Below are 14660 nucleotides of genomic sequence, written 5' to 3' on the forward strand. Positions count from 1 at the left end.
CGTACAATCAACGTAAAAACATATGTATATATGTACATTTGGATTTACGCAGAGTTATGCACATAGTTAAATCCGTGCGCAATTAAGAATAGTAAAAGATACTATTGGCACGGTGGATCATAAAACCTACTTATACTGCTTATGCCCATTTGGTTGTTTCTAGACATGGTGGAATTATACAAGGTGTTGTACGTAGTGACAGCTCATGTCGACGGCTCCCTTACAAAAGGTTGTAATATGGAAGCACGAGAGAAACGGGAGGAAAAAAAGCCCGCTTTGCGAAGTAGTACGAAATTTGGTACTATTTTTCATATCAAATTTTGCATATAAATAGTTACAAACAAACAAGAAACAAGAAACTTAACGTTTGACATCGATAGACTCCATGTTGCCGTGGTCCGATTGTAGGAGGACGCATACTTACGTGTTCGTATCTAGGTTGGAAGATTAAATGCATTGCTGCAATATGGGCATCGGAAATGGTTTTGAAAACGCTTTATTTTTAGCAACCTCCCAGGGTGGTCACCGGCTAAAAAAATCAGATTCCACTTTAATTTAGGGAATTAGATAATTCAAATATGTATCACAGTAAAAGTAAGAAAATGTAATAAAACTACATTTTTGTAATAATTACAGTAATATAACAGTCTTATTTATTGTTAAATGCATGTTGTAAGTATTAACTTGGAGTAAATTAGGGTCCACAATTACTGAAACGTCGGAGTTTTCGTATTTTAAACGTATTGCTTTTCTATGCCAAGATAATTAAGTGCACCGAGTTTGGTATAAATTTATACAAATTGACAGCATCGCGACAATTGTGCACCCTACGTCGAATTTGTCCAAAAGCAAGTCAGACGCATTCTAAGCTAACCTGTTGAAGGATTACATAGAGATCACACTGCGTGATGCTGCACCAAATGTCGATAGTGAAACCACCGTACACCACATTGTCACCAATGGTCCCCCAGTCCACGAGCGCCCACGCAAACTTACTGGTGAGAAGTTAAACGCCGCAAAAGAAGATTTTAATCTGTTGCTGCATCATGGTGTCATAACACGCAATCAATGGACAAGTCCCATCCACATGATGCCCAAAGAGTCCGGTGGCTGGCGCACTGCAGGAGACTTTCGCTTAAAAATCAACATAAAAAAATTCCATATCGGTGGAAGTGAAGTAGTCTACTTAGGCTATTCTGTGAGCCAGCATTGTTACCAGCCTCCTGAGGAAAAAAGTTATCCAAAGCCTCAAACAGTTGTTGACTCGCGCCGCTTCCTCGGTATTGTAAATTATTATAGGCGTATTTTGCCTCACGCAGCAGTAATTCAAGCTTCCCTCAGTGAGTGCCTGAAAACAGCGCCCATCTCGCTGTAAATCCTTTGGAGAATACACAAAGCCCACGTTTTTTGTAGAATTAAAGTTTAAAATTTGTTCTTTAATTTTCCGTTGTCAACGAATAAGAATAAATTAAATGTCAAATAATTGTTCAGTGATTGCAAATCAGTTTTAGAATAGGTTCATTCCCTACTTTTAGTTTTAGTTTAGTACTTTTTTTAAGGCGGTAAAATGTAGTTTTTTCAAGAGGGAAACATCGATTTTGCTAAGGGAGTCAAGATGGCGGATTAGAGCGAGAACGCTGTCAATATCCAACACCTTGTATTATTCCACCATGGTTTCTAGATATAAATTTAGAACGAATTCTTCAAATTTTTTTTTTGTTTGAATTTTATTTGGATTTCGTTTTTTTTTTGCGGCTGAAGTTTCATTATAATATATATATATATAATTTTTTTTGATTGATTTTAAACTCGAATGAAAATTTGGTGAATTGAATGTATTCTTATAGGGCTTAGATTCCTTCTTACTAAGTACATTTCGCTTAGCGTAAATTAAGTTACATTTCACTATTGTATTAGGTATAAGTCCATGGTGGTGAAATAAAACATCGATTAGAAATGAACAATACATATTTCTTTCGTTGAGAAGTAGGGAATCTAAATATGGAGTGCTAGAACCGTTCGTATTTTGGTGTGGGTGAAACACTTGGGCTGGAGAGGGGACATGTGGGTGTAGACGCTTGACCGGACCGGTAGTGGACAAATGGACCGATGAACAGACGGACCTATGTCAGGATTAGGGGGTGTTGCTCAACGGTGGGAGTCCCAGCAACATCCATGGCTTCGTGTAGGACTCACGAAGGAAGGGAGGGACGACTCCACCTGACAGGACTGGCCTTTCTACATTGTATTTCCTCTCTTCTTTTCCAGCCGTACTTTTTCACTGCACTTAGCATAACTAGGCATGACTAGAAACTTTTTTTGTTGATGTGGGTGTAAGTAAGGTGGGTGGTAACGACCCACCCATCCGACGAGCTAGCTAGGGCACGCCACCATGCCTATGCGCCACCTCGCCTTCACCGAACATGCATCCACGTAACAATGTGTGATTTAACGTGTAATTTTTCATTTATCTACGCCGGCTATAGTTATAGATTTTTTGGTTTTATGGGGCTTCCTGAGCCTCCCGGACCGCCTGCTCTGCTTGTCAACGTTGGCCTAGTCGACAGCCTCGGCATATAAGTTTATATTTGTGTTAGTATTTTCTTATATACATGTATGTACTATGTATTCAAAATTATGGTAGATTATTAAGTTATTTAATTTGGTGCGAAGTAATAGTAACTAATTATCTGGTAAAGAAGTTTTAAGATGCTCAATTGGCCATATTTTGATGCAAATTCTCCTGCAATATTGCAATTGTACTCATCAACTACAGAAATGCTTGTATAAATTCTATCCTCCTATATCTACTAATAGGTACAAAGGTCTACAGCCCTATCACAGATTCCGAGTGAACTCCCGTCGTGAAAAAATCTCTCGTCACGAACACGGGAGAAATGCTATCAGCAATTCCGACGCAATCGTAATTAGTGCTGCCTTTGGTTTCTGTTTGTTTTTAACGTTGTTTGGTTTAATAATTCTAAATCAAAATAAAATAACTCGAAATCAGTGATACCATTCTCACGAATTTCGAATTTGCGGGAGAATTTCTTGATCACGATAGCGATTTCCGACAAAATTGATGATAGGCCTGCTAGATTTAGTAGTACCTTACATATAAGATTTTCATCAAAATAATTGAAGAGTGAATTACCCATTGAATTACTCACTCAATAGATTCGCATGCATTTTCTAAATAGGAGCCTTTGAAGATATGTATAGTATATGTGAATATGTATGTAATACTTTAAAAACTTACATGAACAAATGAAGCCTCAAGGTGAGTATAGACTTCCTGTAAATGCGCTTGGCAATGTCCACATATGTGTGTATGTAGTTTAATATTGGATATGAATGAGTGTGTACGCATTTTGAGCCTTTTCGATGATATCAAAAATGCAACGCTGTATCTGAACATCAAAAAAGTATATTCATTGCAGTGGATTGTAGTAGGACCGGCTGATTGCATTTTTTTTCTACACAAACTGTAGCAGCTGAACTTTTATGGTGCAATTATTTTGAGGTGATGAACAAATGATGAAATATGTCGATGAGAATATATACACATGTACTGCAATTGCTGCCTGTGTTTCGAGATGATTGAGGTAGTAATAATGTCCAGCAGTTGTAATATTTAAATTTAGCTGCTTATGCTGCGCAAAAGGTATGCGAATTATAATAATCACAACAAAGTATTGCCGGTTGTTGGTATGCTGCCAGTCCTCTTCTAGTTAGCGCTTTTTTCTTTCTTTTTCTGATTTTTATTTTTAATTGAAATGAAACTAACAAAATCAAAATCATCATCATTTTTAGTAATAATTTCTCGCGCATTTAAATACATAAATGCACACAATGCTCTATAATAAATGTGTTTACCTTCTGCTCGTTTCGACTCTTTCTTTTTTAATTTTTTTTTCTGTTTTTGTTTTCATATATTCTTAGCGAAATCGAATTTTAAATCAAATTTAATTTAATAATATAATTATATTCGTTACTAGTTGTTGTTGTTTTTCGCTTTTTCACTAGTTTTAAGTTGTTTTTTTTTTTGTGTCGTTAAAGGTAAGTTGTATTGTTGTAGTTGTAGTACTTAATAAAGCGCGTTGTTTCCTAAGACATTTTCCAAAAAAATTTACTAAAGTTCAATGACTTCAATTTGTTAGCTTGATTATTATTCATCGATTAAATCATAAAATTATAGTTGCTTTTGTTGCGTTTTTTGTGTTCATAATTTTCAATTAGGTTGCTTTGTTTGTTGGATAGCTAAGTTCAGTCTTAGTTCCTTACTCTCACAGCAGCTGGAATGAATAGAGTAAATTGTTATTTAGCGAGAATTAAAAAAAAGAAAAATAAATACACATACAGCGTGGTACAAACACAAGTTTTCCTTCAAGACTTAAAATATATCAAAACCGCCGACTTTTAGCTTTTAACATCTCGGAACACAAAACATAGCATTAAAAGTCTGGTGCGAGCATCTTAGATAGATGTATAGATAATAATAACTGGCAGGCACTGTGACCTAACGGATCTATAGTGTCCTCTATTCTTCCCAACACTTCACCTAATCTTTTCAACCTACATATGTGCTCATCTTTTGGCCACCTAAAGCACAGACTCTTCTCTGGAGTTCCCGAAACGGCCACACACTCAAGAAGCAGGTGCAATGGTACCTATTCAGCTGAGTTACAAAAGCGACAAAGATCATCTGGCCAGAATTCTAAATCATGCAGGAGTTCCCGTTTGTCGGCAGAGCCCTGAAGAATGGCTGTGAAAATCATCAGTTTATCTTTATGGAGGTTAATTAGAAGCCTATATTTCGTCAGTGGTGCTGAGCCGTCATCTCTTTCCTGAGCTGCTCTCTGATAAAGTTTGGATCTACCCTTCCTCTTACCGAAACCGCAGGCTTACTTCTGCAGTGCTCAATTTTAAATTTTCTTCTTAAAAGTAATTACTTTCTACATATCATCTCTGGGGGAAGGGTCTGCATAGCCCCTTGGATGTAGAATTCATATGCCTTATGCAAAACAAAACTTGCTTTTGAATCACTTTTTATGTGCAAAGGATTTAAAAAAAAACAACTTTCCACTCACCCTTGCGCTCACTGCCAATACAACCAACGTGGTGTTTGGCAACCACCATCAACGACATGCCACTGAGCAAGGAGCTATTTAGCGTTGCGAACGCACGGAAACATCCGCGGTTGAGTCAGGTGTGCCCGCTTTTGAAGCTAAAGCGCTATCCGCATGCGCACCATCGGGTACAAGTGTAACTTGATCGTCGCTCTTCTTCTGATGCAACATATCAATTTCGGTTAAAGCCACATTAGGTTCCTATAAAACAGCAAACAAAAAGTATTAACTTAAAAACTTCTTAGTCCACTTCAGCGTTCAATCTAACTCACCTTTTCTAAAGCCGCATCCGACACATTTAAATGGTAACCATCAACGCAGTAGCCCTTCAGTAATGCAATACCCTGTTCACGTAAATTGCCATAACGTGTTTCCCACGCATCTAACAGCCGATTATAATAACGTGGATTATCGATAAACTTAAGGTAGGTGTGCGTATCCGCTGTTGGAAAGATACGTTCAAGTGGCGCACAGCGCGCATACTCATCCTCGGTGATGATTAGGCAGCGTATATCGTCTGGCAGTAGATTATCGAGTATGGAATCGAGATATTCCTCACGAAATTCAATTGTACGATTGGTGAACTGATTGTGTTTTCGCACTTCTTCGGCAGTGAGACATGTGGTGAATATACGCTTATCATGACAGAGAGGACCTTGTAGGTTCAATTCATGTAATATTTCCTTTTGTTGTTTTTCATTAAGTTTTGGCGCCACCTGCAAGTGAGAAACGTTTGGTTAAGCGACTAGCAAAGCAAAGCAGTATATGCAATGCAAATTAACCCACCTGATAGAGCGCTGTATTCATAACGGCTTGTAAGAGTGGTCCTTTCACATGCAAATCCAACGGCAGCTCTGAGTGTAAGGAGGGTGAAATATTTATTTCCAACAACCATGGTACAAGATTCTCGTCCAGCAACACATCGAAACCAAACAACTCAAAACAATTATAACGAAAATTTACATTTTGTCGATACATGCGATTCAGTCCCGATTCTCCGCTAACGATTGCTTTAATCACCAAATTGCGCAGAGTCGCCCAAAGACGTTTAGTATTCACACCGCGCGTTTCTAGGCATGACCACAGCGATTGCAACGTCCATTTATGGCCTTGGCAAGCATTAAAATCCTCATTTTTCGAATAGTTTTGTGAGAATTTATTTATACTATAATTGGTGAGATGCATGCAACGATCGTCGAGACTAGTGGGCTCCGAACTGTATTTAACTGTGCATAAAAAGTGTCAAAATTTCTTTAAATCTACATTTTACTCAAATAATAGCGCACTCACCTGATGCAAAACGCGCCAAACCATCTTTGTACATATAGATACGCAAAGGATTTATCGATGTAACTACCACATATATACGCATATCAAATTTACTATCGTTGATAAGCAGTGGACGCTCGATATATCTGAAATTAGGAATTGGGATAAGCATAATAAATACAAATGCATGTAAAACGCTGATTGGTGCTAAAATTAGGCACACGCACACTCACTTCTGCACTACCAGTGGGCGATCCTTTGGGAATTGGCTCCATTTATTTACAATACGTATGCCAGTACCGCGTGCGCTTGCTGGCGGTTTCACAATCCATTTTGTTAGCCTCGAAGCATTTTTGGGCCAAACTTGGCGTAAGCTTTCCAAATCATCAGGCATAACATACGATCTTGAAGTCAAAAAAAGGCACGGTTAATTTTTTGTAATGTATATGTTTTTAATACAAAAAGTTATATTGGGATATGTTTGTGCACTGCGTTGATGGTCCTTTCGGGTCGACCTGGTTGTGTATACTGGAAAATCATATCTCACTGCACTCCTCAACCTATGCATAACGACACACATCTTCCCAAAGGGAAGTGATGTCTATACAGAAACCGACGAAGAACGCCAAACTAGGCACTATTCTCTCATCAGTGCATACACTAAAAGAACTACGCTTCTCCTGAATTATCCGACACTTGCGCCCAGCCTTACATCAGCATGGATTTCGAAAGACACACATCCACACCAGGCGGCCTCAACCAGAAGGGACCATGTCCTTGTGGCGTTCCCACGACAGTCGAGTCTACGTAACCGGAACGACCCAGATTTATATCTGGCCAAGGACTGTCCCTCCAGCAACACTCCCCAAAATCTCTTTTCGAAATTTGTATGCTGTTACAACAACAACAACATGTCCTTGTGGCTATATGTGCAGTAGGCAGTCATTCGGCGAAGAACTCAGTCGATGTCTGCTCTATTATGGCACTTCTTGCTGACTATCGAAGTGCCCATAATCTCATCGTCACCAGAGAAGTTGTTAAATCGATTGCAGTCAGTCCTTGAGGTGATTTGCCGACCGGTTCTAAATTTTGCCACGCATGTGAAGGGTGCAGTGGAAGAAGCTACAGATCAAACAGAACAGCATTTGCATAGGTTTGCTAAGTTTCTGCCGCACCCTACAGGCAATAATAGGCAGTTGCTCGCCTATGCTACTTAACGAAGAGCTGCGCTTCAACAACATTCACTCAAAGAATAAGCAGCAACAATACGAAACCCAGTTGGACAACCTGGCACCAATAATCGCCAGAATTTTATACACTTTTTCAGTAAGGGTTCAGGCTTACTTACTTTTGCATGAAACCAAATTCCTTTTTTCCAAATCTCTTCATATTGTTGTGTATGCTGCGCCACATACTATCCTTGCGGCCGATTCTAAAAGAACCCGGCATATGATTGTATTTTTGATGCGAGCGTATTGTGCGGAAACCTGGACTTTTCATATGCTTCTCCCAAATGGCCATCCAATCGGTGGTGTCTGCGCAAATAAAAGAAAAAATTAAGTTCTTCTCAAAACTGAAATAACCTAAAATTTCACGCACTCACTTTTTATAATACGAAAACCTGAGTTTAGTACCACGCGTTTCACAATTTTCGGCATTACTGGGCTTAGTTTCCACTTCAGCACACGATGCAGTGCTGGTGGCACTTGTGGCCCTTTCTCGGCATGCGATGAGAAGTTCAAATAAGGCGGCACATTGGGAAATATGCTTGGAGATAATATACAATCCGGTTTGAAATATTTACTCGCTTCGGTATTGGCTTCACTATCTTCGGTGCTATCGTTAGATTGTGGTTCACGCTGTAAGCGTATATGTCGACTTTGGTGTATCTCATTTAAATCGTTGGCTAGGTAGAATGGAAATCCAGTATATTCTTCATCCGAATCACTATCTGAATAATCATTGACATCATCGATTGCTAAAAAAGTTAATAGAAAAACTGTAAAATATCTTTCTAATTGACATAAAGGTTATAGGGGCGATTCTTTACCTGCAGATGGATCATCCTCGGGTGTAGTGCTGCGCTTTGCGCGATCATCATCGTTACCTTTAGCTAAAGAAACGCCCACATTAGTAGAATTATCCACACTTGGATGACGATTATGATAAGTGCGATTATCGAGCGACATATACTGTGAGGCATATACGCTAGTCTCATAAGCGGTTGCAGCCGTCTTGTTTAGGCCATTTTGCGTAAGAAGCTCCGATTTTTTATCATTATCATTAAGCAGGCTACTACCGTGGAACTGATTCACAATGATTTTGTTTAACGCTTTCTGGGATGTTGGCATGAAGGAGGACTTATCGTTCGCATTAATGGTAGTAGTTACGCCATTGACCGCAGCGGAGGCGACACTGCCAATGCCAGCACCACCAACGGCACCTCCTACGCTAGTACAAACACCACCACCACCGCCGCCGCCAAGTCTTTTGGGTGGTGATGCTGAACGGCGTGGACTGGTATTCGATTTCGTATGCAGCGGGTGAGGATGGGAATGGCGTTTGGAGTTATGTACAATAGATTTTGGCGCTTCAACCGGTTCATCACGGGAACGCTTTAAAAGCAACTGTAGCGTTAGGAAGCACATGCATATAAATACAAACACACATAACAGGCGGAATACATTGGTACAATGGAGAAAATACGACAACAGCATCATATCGCGACAGGATATCAACCACACGCGGAATATAGTTATGTTTATGTGTACGTGTGTAGTGTTTTGCGTTAGTTATTTGAGTTGTGTGGTTGTTTAATTACCGTACGCATAGTATAAGTAATTTTTTTGTTTTGGGTTTTGGAAGGGTGGAAAAGAATAAGAATACGAACATGTACATAAGTACAAAGGGATTAGTTTGAAATACTATATAAAATAAGAACTACCACGTTGTTAATTCACAATTTAGGTAAATATATTCCAATAAAAACATATTTGACAAAATATTTTTGAAGATGAATCAATTTGGAAGCTACCGACTAGTTGTAACTATCAGGATGAAGGCATGATCGACGATGGAACCACAATGAACTATTTTTACGACGAAGAAGTGTATCCTTATGTAGCCAGTTCCAAGTATGCGGCCAACCAAATTTAAAATAAAACTCTTTTGGAGCGAAAAGTAATGATATGAGAAGATTATGATTTTTGACCACTATATAGTGTGATACAGTCTGCAGAATAAGTGAGGTCTAAGTTCAATTTGCCAAGAGTTAAGCACATTCCTTCGCTCCTTACCACTGAAAGCGTTGTTGAATTTTCTGATGGATTTAGGTTTAGAAGGATTAACAGTATAGGGTACAATAGATAATTAGGTCGCGGTGCACACCTCATTTTAATATGTATGATTTGTTATTTTAGCTGATTGAACAAGTAAATACTGAGTATTTTAGCAATTTGACGTTATATAACATAATAGAGAGTTTTAAAGCTGCATTGTTACATACTACATGTATCTGTTAAATTATACAGGACTTAGATCCAATTTCTTCTCGCCGAAGGGAAATCTATAACCAAACATGCGCCTGTCATTCCTCGTATAAAAGTTCTTACAACTATACACTTCCAAATCGATCCAGCATGCTTGTCAAGCACATATGAATATAAAATTTAGAAATATTAACGAATAGTAAATTATAATTATGAATTATACATACCTGCACACCAGTCATTGGTATGGTCGAGTCGACGTGAGACGTCAAGGGTGCGGCAGTGTTGCTGCGTATACTAATCCGATTTGACTTGTTATGTGAGGCATTGCTAATTATCGATGGATCTACTGTGCATCCCGTCACTGAGGTGCCACCACTACCACCCCTTCTTTTTGCAATCGTGCCATTCATAATACTATAATTATTGTTATTACTACTGTGCTCATTTGGCATATGGCCACCGTGTGTTGCTGTTGCATTAACCATATACTGATTATTCACACTAATATAATGGCTACGTGCATCGATTTGGCAGCCATGCGGTGTATGAGCATGATTATGCGATGATAGTAAAAGATTCTTTTGCACATACAATTTATCCTTATACAGTTCGACTTCTTCCAGCCATGATTCATGAAAATCTAATATCTCCAAGCCTTTACTTTTGACACCAGCACTTTTTCCGGACGCATTGCTGCTGGCGTTCTCCTTCGCGTGAGTGTGAAGATGCGTATGACCATGGCCTTGACTTGTGTGCCCATTCTCTTTGACGTGGTTCGAATTTTTAGGCTGTGACCGTTTTTCACTAATTGGTGCCATTTTCACTTTGAATTTTGATGTCTAACCAAAGCGTGAGAAAAGAAAAAAAAAGTACAATGTGATTACTATAATGAAGTCAGATAACAAATTTCAACTTGAGACTACAGATAGCACTATAAATTCGAAACAAAGGAAAATAATGAATAAAAAAAATAAATAAAAATTAGCCAGACAAACAAATCTTGTGAAGGTAACTATAAAACGTAACAACTTGTTGCAATGTCGCGCTGCCAACTCCCTCGCTGCCGTCTGCACCCACTTTCCTTCTAATCATTGAAGAAATTAATTGATAAATCCAACACGGGGTTGAGCAATCTACGCGCTGCTCTTCAATAAGTAACGGAAGATGCTCGCCTCGCCGCGATATTGTGACTAACCGCGGAGCGCACAAAAATAACTGATGCTATTTTCGTGGTGGCATGCTACAGAGACCTATTGTAAACTGTAACAACACCAGCAATAAGACCGAAATCCGAAATAAAAAGAAAATATGGCACGAGCACAAACGTTCGCGTTTGGATTGAGCAATCAAAGCAAATCAATTGGGCTGAATGCCCGACTGTGGTGGGGCAATCGATCGGGCGAAACAAGAGTATTGTTGCCCGCTTGATGAATTGGTCGACCGAGTGATAACACTACTGTGGAGGGTTTGGTGGCGCGCAACGCATGCATACAGCATGTACCTATATACATATGTTCATATGTATTTACGAGAATGCAGCAATTCAGGTGCAATACAATTGCCAAACGTCTTGACGCTAACCAGGTATTCCCGCCCACGGCACACGTGTCACAATCGGCGACAGTTGCTGATGAGTAAAAGAAAATCAGCTGACGAGTGACACCGTCCGTCTGATGCGTTAAAATTTCAATATTTGCGACGTTAAATTATTTTCTTTTCTTTTTCACTTCGCCTTTAAATGTAAGTGACAAATTTTTCAACTTTTTTTTACATAAAATTAATGGCGCCATCAATTCATAGTGATCATGGTGAAATAATAACACCATGATAGAGATTAAATTGACGATATTTTGACTTTTTTTCGATATTCGATGTTCAACTGTTTGCAGCAAAGTAACTTGTGCACTTAAAAATATAAAACGGAAAAAGGCGCACAAATCCGCATCCGCTTCTTCTTTCGCGCAACATACAATGGAACATGTTGTAGGGAAACAGGAACATGTTGTAAGGCAAAAGCAGCATGTTGAAACGCTGCAAGTTGCAAAACAACAAAAATGCGACCGCCAATACTTTTTTCTCTCGCTGCTGTCACTTGCACGCACACACAAACACTGCAAAATGCCAACATTGTGCAAATTGTTGTTGCCCATTGGCAGCATTACCCTGTTCGTTAGAAATTCTATATTTGTTTGCTGAATAATATTTATTTTCGCAGTTTTACTCTCTCTATTATTACTCATTCAAAAATTTTTTTTCCATTTTTTCTAACGACATAACAGCTACCGCTACGAGCATTTTGTTTTTGTGGGCAAATGCGGTGTGGGAATGACTTTTTGCCGGCTGTTCAATCAGCCACGCTTGGATTTCTAACCACTTTACTTTGGCACATTTTCTGAAGTAATTTATTCACTCACCTTCGCACTTATGAAACACAAACAGATGATTTAGCTTGTCTATTTGTGTATTTTCAACTAAATTTCGAATAGCAACATTGAATAATTAAATTTAATTGAAGTTTCTAACAGAATTTTTCGTGCTTACTTTGCCGCAGAGACAGACAAACATGTGTGTGGCATTGCCAGCGGCGAATTGATGGCGGTTGGTTCTGTAAAAGAATACAGAGTGCTGCCAGAAGTTTAAAGTAATGTACTTCCACAGATTTTATTTACTTAATTTTGGTACAAATTAGTAAATTTTTAAGAAAATTTCATATAAAATAATTTCATTTCTGTACCCTGATTTGTCCATTTCCATTTTTTATTAAAATTAGATTAATCGTGAGTTGTATTGGAATTTGTTGCATTTCTTTTTAACAGTTGTTACCCTGTGTGACAGTAATAAATTTGTATTGTAATAGATCAAAGATAACCCAGCAATGAAGTTTGGTAGGTTTAAAGAAAATTTTCCTGGGTACGAAACGGTGATTAAAGGAATTATAATATGAAAAAAATCATCTGCTTTAATTTACTTTTGTTTCACTTCATTTTATATGATTTCAGCTCGGTAGTTATTTTATTTTATTTTATTTCCTTTGGTTTTCTTGATTCAAGTATGTAATAAAAATAATAATTTGTAATTCAATATCAACACAATTTGATTTTATTTTGTTCATTTACTTTAATTTTATTTTATTTTACATTGTTCTGTTAAATTTTTTTATTTATTTTTATGTTATCATTCTCTTGTTTTATTCTATTAAGTTATATTTTATACATATGTATGTATTTAGTTTTATATTATTTGATTTTGTTTCGTTTAAATTAGCTTAAGTTTAATCCAGTTTAATTTAACTTAAAATAATTCAATTTAGTTTAATTTCATTTTGTTCTATTTTTTTTAATTTTTGTTTTAGTTTAGTTGAGTTTGAATTAAGAAAAATCATTTTATTTATTGGTATTGTTGTAGGCTGGTCGATCTACTTCTCCATGTGCAAGAAAAATACTTTTTTCTCCACTTCTTTGCCCAACGTTTCGCTAACTACCTAAGCATCATCAGGGGCGATTCTTTATTATAAATATCAACAAAAAACAGAGGAAAACAAGATTATTTAAATAGAAATTATGAGTTTTTTGTACAAATAAAAATTAAAGATTGGTAAACAAAAATAACACAATCACAGGTTTTTAAACTTATTTTTTACCGCATGACTTACATGTAAACTTAGGTTAAGTTGGTTTCACATCAATGCACATACATGTAAAAACATTGAAAAACATATATTCATTTTGATGTTTGTATTTTATATAGTTTTATATTATTTTAATTTATTCTGTTTAATTAAATTAATTTCGCTTTAATTAAATTTGATTTTAATTATAAATTATTTAATACTTTTCGCATTTATTTTTAACAGTTGTCACCTTGTGTGATAGTAGTGAATTTATATTGTAATAGATCAAACATAGCCCAACAATCAAATTTCGTAGGTTTGAAGAAAATTACTTCTATGTACGGGAGACACTGATTAAAACAATTGTAATAAGAAAAAATATACGAACCGCATCTGCTATTATTTTAAATTAATTTAGTTTTGGTTTACTTTATTTTATTTTCTGTGCTTTTTCATTTAATTTCATACTACTTTCATTTGATTTTACTTTAATTCATTTGATTATAATTTATTTTACATATTCTAATTTTGTTTAATTTGTTTTTATTAACTTTATGCATTTTACTTTAATTTCATTTATTTTTTAATATAATATTTAATTCATTTTTGCTGTGACTTATACAGTACTCTTAGTTAAAAGTATATAGATCGCAAAGAACATAAGAAGTATTGACTGTTGTAATAGAAAACCTTGCAAATAAAACTTACTCGTTTTCATTATCTCAAACGTACGACTTTTATTTTGTCCTATTTTATTTATTTATTTTTTTCAATTTTAATTTTTATTTACTCTTAATATCATTATAATTTTTAGTGCATTTTAGTTAATTTTTTCTTCTCATATTGTTTAATTAAGTTGAATTTGATTTGTATAATTATTTAAATTTTATTAAATTTATTTTTTTTGTTTAGTTTAATTTAATTTAACTTAATCTGGTTTAAATTTAAATTACTTTAATTAATTTCCAGTTAATTTCATTTAATTTAGTTTAATTTAACTTAATTTAACTTTAATTTCGTTTCTTTAATTTAATTTAGTTTTAATTTAATTTTAATAAACTTAGTTTAATAAGAATTTAAATTAAATTATTTTTATTTAGTTTAATTAAACTTTATTTAATTAATTTAATTATACATAATATAATTAAATTTTATTGAATT

General features: G+C 36.2%; 1 protein-coding gene across 3 annotated transcripts; it reads right to left on the minus strand.

Annotated features, from left to right (window-relative positions):
• Positions 1–3983: 3983 nt before the first annotated feature.
• On the minus strand, positions 3984–12457 carry LOC118740916 (tubulin polyglutamylase TTLL4-like). 3 transcript variants are annotated; one of them, XM_036472669.1, is made up of 11 exons: positions 12304–12457; positions 10114–10728; positions 8449–9025; positions 8002–8376; positions 7747–7933; positions 6632–6802; positions 6420–6544; positions 5916–6355; positions 5402–5845; positions 5091–5330; positions 3984–4295 (listed from the first exon to the last, which is right to left on the minus strand). In XM_036472669.1, the coding sequence occupies exons 2-10, from the start codon at positions 10705–10707 to the stop codon at positions 5169–5171; spliced, it is 3075 nt and encodes a 1024-aa protein (XP_036328562.1). In that variant the 5' UTR covers positions 10708–10728; positions 12304–12457; the 3' UTR covers positions 3984–4295; positions 5091–5168. The 3 variants fall into 3 exon arrangements, with proteins under 3 accessions (XP_036328562.1, XP_036328561.1, XP_036328560.1); XM_036472668.1 differs by lacking the exon at positions 12304–12457 and adding an exon at positions 10919–11100 and having other exon boundaries at positions 8449–9013; XM_036472667.1 differs by lacking the exon at positions 12304–12457 and adding an exon at positions 10919–11100.
• Between the last annotated feature and the right edge of the window lie 2203 nt (positions 12458–14660).

The sequence above is a fragment of the Rhagoletis pomonella genome, unplaced genomic scaffold (assembly GCF_013731165.1).
Source record: "Rhagoletis pomonella isolate Grant_MI unplaced genomic scaffold, Rhpom_1.0 Rhpom_scaffold_00006, whole genome shotgun sequence".
Taxonomy (NCBI): Eukaryota; Metazoa; Arthropoda; class Insecta; order Diptera; family Tephritidae; genus Rhagoletis; species Rhagoletis pomonella.

Excerpts from the sequence above, each read along its gene's own strand:
- LOC118740916 (XM_036472667.1), bottom strand. The coding sequence starts at position 10,981 with ATGATTAGAAGGAAAGTGGGTGCAGACGGCAGCGAGGGAGTTGGCAGC. Across the intron at positions 10,729-10,918 it reads GCAGCGCGACATTGCAACAA|ACATCAAAATTCAAAGTGAA; the intron begins GTTGTTACGTTT and ends CGCTTTGGTTAG. Across the intron at positions 9,026-10,113 it reads TACCAATGACTGGTGTGCAG|TTGCTTTTAAAGCGTTCCCG; the intron begins GTATGTATAATT and ends CTAACGCTACAG.